This window comes from Enhydra lutris, unplaced genomic scaffold (genome assembly GCF_002288905.1).
Source record: "Enhydra lutris kenyoni isolate GAN:26980312 unplaced genomic scaffold, ASM228890v2 scaffoldscaffold76, whole genome shotgun sequence".
In the NCBI taxonomy this organism is placed as follows: domain Eukaryota; kingdom Metazoa; phylum Chordata; class Mammalia; order Carnivora; family Mustelidae; genus Enhydra; species Enhydra lutris.
In genome coordinates, this window is record NW_019154160.1 from 359,657 (window position 1) to 368,505 (window position 8,849).

The 8,849-nt window shown below is 38.7% G+C and overlaps 1 protein-coding gene across 1 annotated transcript in view; it reads left to right on the forward strand.

The window, feature by feature from the left end:
• Positions 1-8,849, forward strand: part of LOC111160518 (lysosomal trafficking regulator) — a 184,951-nt gene extending 176,102 nt beyond the window's left edge. Inside the window, exons 51-54 of the mRNA XM_022523674.1 lie at positions 270-367; positions 5,259-5,415; positions 5,827-5,898; positions 6,801-8,849. Of these exons, the coding sequence (XP_022379382.1) occupies positions 270-367; positions 5,259-5,415; positions 5,827-5,898; positions 6,801-6,939 (466 nt within the window). The 3' untranslated portion in view covers positions 6,940-8,849. The remainder of the gene's footprint in view (positions 1-269; positions 368-5,258; positions 5,416-5,826; positions 5,899-6,800) is intronic.

Here is an 8,849-nt window from a genome sequence, read left to right on the forward strand (position 1 = left end):
GAAGAAGGTTTCCAACTCAGACACAACCGCCTCTATGTTTCTGTTCTTCCTGTGTGAAACAGGTGCACTGAAATAAGATCTTTACCTTATGATCATTTTAAGCATGAAATACAAACTTTAGTTTGTAATCCTATGAAATCAAAAGATCAGTTAGGAATATAGTGGGGAATGCCTTATGAATAATAGGTCCATACACTAAGGGAAGGAATTATACAAGAGAATCTAATGATATTTAATGATCAGATGCAAATTTGTCTTTGGTCTTTCAGGTTGTGCTATGTACAAAGCCTGGCGGGACACAAAAGCCCCGTCACGGCCGTCTCTGCCAGTGAAACTACTGGGGACATCGCCACTGTGTGTGATTCAGGTGAGCAAGCCCAGAACTAAAGCACAGAGTCATTAGCTGGTGCCCGCGTAGTTTAAACTATTGGATTCCATCTCTCAGGTCCCTAATCACATCTAAAATACTATGGCAGTAGCGTATTTGTGTGTTAAAATACATTACGGTCCAAGAGCAAGGTCATCAGTTTAGGGGCCAACTTATGCAAAAGTTAATATTGTCATCATTTAACTCCTTTTCTGATAGATGAAAGATTGCATTTGGGCACATCTAAGTTAAGCAAATTATTGTTACATAATTATCTGAATTTCTTGGCTTTTGTTTCTCTCTCTCTCTTTTTTTTTTTCTTTTGGCTTCTGCTTTTTAACTACCAAGTTTACTACCTCCCCATGACATAAGTGCAAAGCAAAACCAATGATCAGCTTTGACTATATGTATCTTCCAGTTCCTAAGTGAGAACCATACTGCATTATAATACATAGAGGTATAATTTGCCTTAAAATTTACATGATAGAGTTATGTCTCCTCATCAGAGGTTTTGCTTTTAGTTTTTGTTTTTTCAAGTAGTACATATTTAAAAACTTGTGTTTTTAAACACACACACACACACATCCAGCAGGAAAGAACAGTTGGAAAATTTATAAATTTTCTGTTGGCATTTCTATTCTTAAGGATCCTAATAGCATCGAAAGAATCCTTTGAAAAATTGTCTCTTTCTGCCCACTCAGTATAGATTATCTTTGACATATCTGTAGGGGGTGGCCCTCTATCCTTTGCTTGTGTGTTTTATATTGTTTGGTGTTTTCTGACGCCCAATAGTTTTCCAATCCCGCGACACCACCTGGGTGCTCAACAGTGCCATTTGATCCTGACACTAACTACTTGAAGCTCGCAAATTTGGGAGTGCCCAACCCCCCACCACACTCACAGAGCTTAGGAAAACACTCTACTTAACTACAGTCGTTTACTACAAAGGGTAGAAATGAACAGCCAGAGGTACCTCGGTGGTGGCTCGGTTGAATGTCGACTCCTGACTTCTTCTCGGTCACGATCTCAGGGTTGTGAGATTGAGCCCACTTTGGGCTCAGGTTACCTACTTGAGATTCTTTCTCGACTTCTCCCTTGAGGCCTCCCCCTACCTCACTCTTGCTCTCTCTCTCAAAAAAAGGCGTGAGCAGCCAGCTGCAGAGGTACATAGGGGAGATCCAGAGGGCCATTCTGGGTGGAGTCAGAGTGCGCCTCCCTCCTGACACATGAATGTGCTCACGAGCTCAAGCCCTCCTAACCCTGTTCTTAGGGGGTTTTCTGAGGTTCCTTTCTGTAGGCACAGTTGATGGAATCAGTGGCTGTGGACCTGAGCTCAATCTCCAGCCTCTCTCCGTCCCCAGAGGCGCACTCCGACAAACCAAGTTAGGAGGGAGTGACAGGCCTCCAACCTGAAGCTATCTAGGGCCTACCCCCTGGAGCCAGCTTGTTAGCATACAGAAGGTGGTAAATTACAAGGGTCTCAGGAGCTGTATGCCAGGGACCTGGGACAAAGACCAAATGTGTATTTTTTATTGCACTACAGCTGTCTCTTGGAGTTTTGTTGTTGATTTTATAAAAATTCATTCATTCTTGTATTCTGGAAAACTAATGTCTTCATTCATCCTTTAAAGGTATCAAATGTGAAACATTTGCCAGTCTTACCATCCAGTTATTGAATAGTGCCATAGAAACATTTTTATTTCCTAATTGTCATAAGTAAAGGGAACGATTTTGAACCATTGACTTTGATAATACAAGTGTGGGCCGATGATTGATGACTAATGCTAATTGTTCTCCCATGATTTGTACATTAGCATCTTTTAGTATTGTCATACCAAGGGGGAATCTGGGGGAATAATATAATGATTATTTATATAGTGTTCTCTACTTTCTTGTTTTGGCAACATTTGGAAGTTAGGACTGATCCTTAGGGAGCTGAATTTTGTAAAGTTAATTACTTTCCTGCTGCCAGTAGTGATTTATATCTGTGATGTTATATCAGCCAGTCTTATGGGAACAAAAAGCAAAATTACTTTTGCTGCAATTACTAACCCGCTAGTAGGGTATTCAGGTGTCCCTGGGGAGAACACAGTATAATAGAGTAATGGCTGGAACTTTCTTTTTCAATATGAACAAAAAGGCCTCCTCCACTTTCTTAAGGCCTCTTGGTACATATATAAGAGAAGTCATAACAAGAATTGGGTATATAGAAAATATAATAAAGATAATGATTTTTCTAAAGAGAGGCTAAATTTATGTTTAGTGACCCAAACTAGAGTTCATCCTCCTAGTCTTATAGTCCAAGAAGGAAAGAAAGTTAACAGATTTAGCCTACCAAACATCTTGACCCATTTAGTGAGTACCAGCCAGGTAACTTTAAAATAAAAATTTAAATAAAACATATGTATGTGTATGTATATATGGTATATATTTGTGTGTGCACGTATATACACATTATACACACAGATATAAAATTTCTGTGTCAGGGCTGAAGTTACACTAGCGAGCTCTTTCCTCTTGCTCGTAATTCGCCAGCCCATATAAGGTGTGATTTTTATAATGATAAGATGTGAAATTTATTAAACTATGTGAATATTATAATAGACGGTTTTTGTCTTTTTAAAAATCATTCTGCCACTGGATCAAAATATATGCCTTTTAACTAGGGTTCATAGCCTGTTGTGTGTTGCCAATGGCATTATAAAGTTAATATAATATTATGAAATTCGGGATGGGCAGTGACTCTCCAATTTATTTTAATTTCAGTGACCATGTATAGGAAGAATAAATTTTTTTTCAGGAATGCCCAGCTTTCTTTTAGTTGACATGCTAAATTACACATGAAAGCTATCTGGTCTTGAGTGAAGGCCTCAGTTTGACATTTACAACCTTAGGCAGATGAGTTGTTACTTGGTATTGAGGTGGCCCAAGGTCCTGGGTAATCTGCTAGGGTGATTCTTTGCCTGTTGAGTTCTGTACCCCATTGCAGAGAGTCAAGACCCACATTTTGATTTTTGGTTTTGAAGGACTGAGCCCGCAGTAGCTGTCAGTTCCAGGCAGTGATCAACCCCTGCATCGGTATCTTTGGGAAGCCTTCTAACCTTACTAGCACACATCTGGTTGCTTTATAAATTTTACAAATTTTTTATCAAGTATTAAATTCAAAAGCAAGAGTGAAACGTCTACTCACGGGAAAGAGGTTATCGCCTACAGCTGCATCTCGTTAATATACTGAACTCCTACATCTGATGTTTTGTTTAGGTAGTCTCTCCGAATTGGTGAGAAGTCTTAAGTAAAACACTGGGCATCCGTTGACCTTCTCTTGTCTTCATGTGTGGGAAATACGTTTACCGTTACAGTCGCGATCCGAACCATTCTACAGCATGTGATCCAGTGGCATCACCGCACCCACAACGTGGTGCAACCACGATCTCAAAAACTTCTTCATCACCCCAAGCAGAAACTCTGTAACCATAACTTATTCCTCCTTGCCGCACAGCTTCAAGTAACCACTGTTCTACTTCCGATCTCTATGAATTTGCCTATTCTAGATATTTTATCTAAGTGGAATCATACACTCCGTGTCCTTTCATGTCTTTTTTACTTCTGTTTATTTCACTCAGCCTCATGTTAAGGCTCATCCATGTTGCAGCACGGAGCAGAACTTCATTACTTTCCGTTAAGTAGTAGCCCCTTGTAAATCTCTACCTTCCGTCTGCAGACAGACATTCGGTTGTTTCCACTTCTTGGCTATTGTGAATAATGCTGCAACACAGAAGGCATTTGGGTTTGGAATATTTGAAGGTCTTCAGCATATCTTTTTTTTTAATCTTTTTTTTTAAATATTTATTTATTTGGCAGACAGAGATCACGAGTAGGCAGAGAGGCAGGCAGAGAGAGGGAAAAGCAGGCTCCCCACTGAGCAGAGAGCCCGAAGCGGGGCTCGATCCCAGGACCCTGAGACCATGACCTGAGCCAAAGGCAGAGGCTTAACCCACTGAGCCATCCAGCCGCCCTCTTCAGCATATCTTGACATAAAGGAGTATTTTCACAATTTGTTTCTTTGCTATAAGTAGGAAATCTATGTAATCTTTTTATTGCCTTAATAAAGGAAAGAGTTAAAGTCTGCACTTTTTTTGTTAGTTCTAGTGGAGAGATAAATGTAAGTGGAGTAACATGGCCCCCAGACTTTACTGCGCCTCTTAACCTGTCTTATCAGCTTGAGCATGTTTCTCCGAAGAAGGCTAGGCGCATCATCATGGGGCCCCAATATAGAAGATGGCAAGAAAGTACTGCCTCTCCCACCCCCTGGAAAACTCCAGAAAGTTTAGTTACTCATGGTCTTTGAAAAGGAAAAACTAGTCTAATAAGTCACTGACCCACAAGATTCAATCTTAGACATGCTGAGGAATTAGATATCTTTTCTTTTTCTTTAAGAAGTAACCTTTAACTCCACTAAGTTTTATTATAACTTTTTTTTTCTTCAAAAGTTACCTAAGTCATTTCTTACAGGTGGTTTCACAGAATATTTTCGTCTGGTTTTGGAGATTGTTTAACTTTCTGGGTACTGTCAAATTCAGCCTTGGCAGCTCCTTTGCTAAAATACGATTACACAAAGATATATGATTAATTTACCTTGTTGCTCTAGATTTCGAAATTAATCTTTTTATTTTTATTTTTCCACTGGTCATTGTCTCTAGATAAATCTGCAGAGCCTTTTGACTTATTACATAGTAATTTTATTTACACAGCGTCAGTCCTGAGCTGCCTATAAATTTTTTATCACTGAAACAATCAAGCTGGGTGCGCAGGGATGCCCCTCTGGGACTCAGGGTGGTGGGCTCTGACATACCCACACTCTGGTGACCTGTGGTTGATCCCGGTGTTTTAGCTGGTGGAGGCAGCGATCTCAGACTCTGGACAGTGAACGGGGACCTCGTTGGACATGTGCACTGCAGGGAGATCATCTGTTCCGTTGCCTTCTCTAACCAGCCCGAGGGGGTGTCTATCAATGTGATTGCCGGGGGATTAGAAAATGGAATCGTAAGGTAAGAGGAGTTCTGATTCTCTTTGTTCGCTCTTGTTCATAAGGACACAGCAGTCGCAAAAACTAGCCTTAAATATCTAGGCGTGTTCATATTTAATATTTAGAGATTTAAAATCACCTTCAGATATAGGTTCTTCACTAATCCCTGTTTTATTTTTAAGTAATAAACTTAGCTTGCATGTGGTTTTGAAATTGTATATTGTCTATTAATTGTATAAAAGATTAATATGAAAATTTACCAAGTTTTCTTACTCCTACATCTACCCCTTGCAAACCTCCCACAAGTAGCTACTGTTAATGGCTTATTGTGTTTCCTTCCAGATGATTTTTAACAAATAAACAAATATATAGATGTTTTTTGCGAAGACAGTTATAGTTTGCATAATTAGATGATGACTTTTTCCCTCTCTAGGTTATGGAGTACATGGGACCTAAAGCCAGTGCGGGAAATCACATTTCCTAAATCAAATAAGCCTATTGTAAGGTAAACCACCCCCAGATTCTTCATCATATATTTTGTGACTCTACTTTTGTTAGAGATGAAAGCACACAGACTGAACTGTGTGATGAGAGTCTACTAAACAGCTGATCGCTTATCAAACACTAGGTTGACCAGGACCTTTTACAAGGAGACACAGTCCATGTCTTTGTGGAGCTTAATATCTGAGTCAGGAGCTCATAGTTGGATAGAAGGCATCCTGGGAGGGTGTCCAGGGGAACTTTTGAATTGTAGAAACTATATTTTTTTCTTTCCTTATTAAAAATACTATAATGGTGATTGACAGCTGCAGGAATGCGCTTGATAAGACTGATAAACAATCAGTTACCCTTTGTTCCACCAACAAATTTGACTTTAAAAATCAATCGGAAGTAAGGGATTTAAATTATACTTATTAAATTTATTTTCAGTGCACTAAATTTAAATATTAATGAACTCCAATGAATTATTTATTAATGTTAACAGTTTTGCCTTTTTCTTTTTCTGGGAAATAAAATATCTCCCTGTAATCATCATTTATTTCTATAAAGAGAAAATGTAGCCCCATTATATGATCTAAACTTTCCTAAACTCAAGTATTTGTTAAGTAATAAGAGCATAAAGAAGGTGGTAAAAGAAAATGTACAAAGAAGGAACAGAATACACTGACCTCTTTGCTCTGGTTTTGTTCTGTGTCCCCTAGTTAGAATGACCTTCACAAAGTCGTCAGCAGAGCAATTAGACTATATTAGAATTACACCAGAAACCAGTGAGTCGTAAGCAGTCATTTCGCTGGTCTTTCTGCTCCGGTGAAGATATCTTCGCTTCTTTACACCGATTTCTATATGATCACCAATATGCTAATGCAGTTTTAAGAGATGATCTACATGTGGGATTTCTTTTGACAGCCTTACGTTTTCCTGTGACGGCCACCATCTGTACACAGCAAATAGTGACGGGACTGTGATCGCCTGGTGTCGGAAGGACCAGCAACGCCTGAAACAGCCAATGTTCTATTCCTTCCTTAGCAGCTATGCAGCTGGATGAATGAGAGAGAACTTCACTTCTCCAAAGCACTTTAGCTCCAAACTAGATGTGTGGACCTCACCAGTTTTAGGAGGTTGAACTAAAGAAAGAAATGGATGACCAAACACATCATCCAAATAATGATCATCTGCAGGACATTCTGCGGCCTCCCAAGGTCCGGAGAGAACAGTTTTGTTCTAATTTTGTGATCATCTAGAGGGTTGTGTGAGTATGTTCTAACCAACAAGGTGTAAGTTGTACGTGATAAATTAAAATTGTATTTTTAAAGTGTTTGCCCACAAGGTTATTCTAAAGAAAGAATTGGGGTCTCTCCTTTTTTCTATTATTCCAAAAAGACCAGGAGAATTTAAATTGGTTAGCTAGTTGTTTATATAAAATACTCTAAAAATTATATTTTAAAAACTTTATGCCGAGATAATCCACCTTCCCCCACCCCCTGACACACACACACGAAATTAAAGAAGAGGATAAGAAGTTAGAACTTGCGAAGTGCTTTCTTTGAGAAGTAAATTATTCAGTAGGTGCCTCTGCACCAAACGTTTTATGGAAGATCTGAATACTAAAAACAAACTACCATGAATCTTAGTGTTGGCAGGTTTTTTTCTAGTTGCCTGCTTAGCTAAAAGAGGAACCAGAACTTTTTGACAGCCACAAACACACATCTGATTTCAGATACATTGTTTTTTCATAAAAAATTCTGCTTAAAATTCATAACACTAGATACTGAATACCCTTAGTTGAGTCACTAAGATTTAAACACAATGATAATTATTTTAATATCTGCCATCTACAGAGCACTGGACACTTAACAGTTTGCAATAGAAAGCCTCCACTATGGAGAAAGATGGCACAGATACTAAGAGTCCATTCTAGATAAGACATTAAATCTAATGGGCAGGGTATGTTTTCTTCCATAAAACAGAATTACAAAAGAAAGGAGACAGCCTACTCTGTTTCCCACAGGATGCTGAATAATTCTTGTAGGAAACTGTCTGTTCTGTTTCTACTAATCTATACGACCTGAGAATTCTGGGAACAACAGAAAGGTCTAAGTATATGCCACAGAGAACTTGCACACCATGAAGACAGAATTCCTAAAAATCTCTACTATAGTCTGTCTCTACCATTACGGCTCTATTTTGGGGTGCTGCTTATTGGCTTTGAGAACACTGTAAAATAAGCTCAGTAAGATGTTACCATGGGGTAAAAATATGTATTCCTGCCTAAGAATAACTTGCGTGTTTGTTATGGAAATTCACTTCATATGGTGTTTACAGAACTACTTTTATAACTTCCAGACTTTCTAAAACATTCTGCTTAAAAACTGTATAAAACACAATTCCAACATCTCTGCCACTGAGATGTGGGCAAGAGGAAGCGAGTGGCCACGTGTGCTTGTCACTGGAACAGCATACATCCCTCAGAACGGCTCACGGGCCACATTGACACCGTGGTTTGCCCAGGCCAGCTCGGAGCTCTGAGGTCCAGCTGGGTGCAGAGATGACATTATTCCTATTCACGTTGAAGTGATTTGCTTTGTTAAAAGAAAAAAAAAATTGCAGCTACTGTCTGGCTTTCGTTTTTTTCTACCAAGAACTTGGAACTAGTCCCCTATTAGAATAGGGTTGCTACTCAGTTTTCTTTGTTTTTTTAAGGCCGAATTCCATCATTTATTTAAAGAGAAAATATGCAAAATAACTGGTCTTGTTAAGAGTGCAATATTATATTTTTATGTAAAAATAAAAATTAATTTGGGGGGATTATTTATTCAGCATGAAACTTAATATGTATATGTTTGAAACACTTCATAATGTGCATGTTGCTGTAAACATTTCTGTAATATATCACAAGCTCTGTTATCTTTGTATACACTGCCACTTCAAATTGGGAATAAATTTCATAAAAATAGA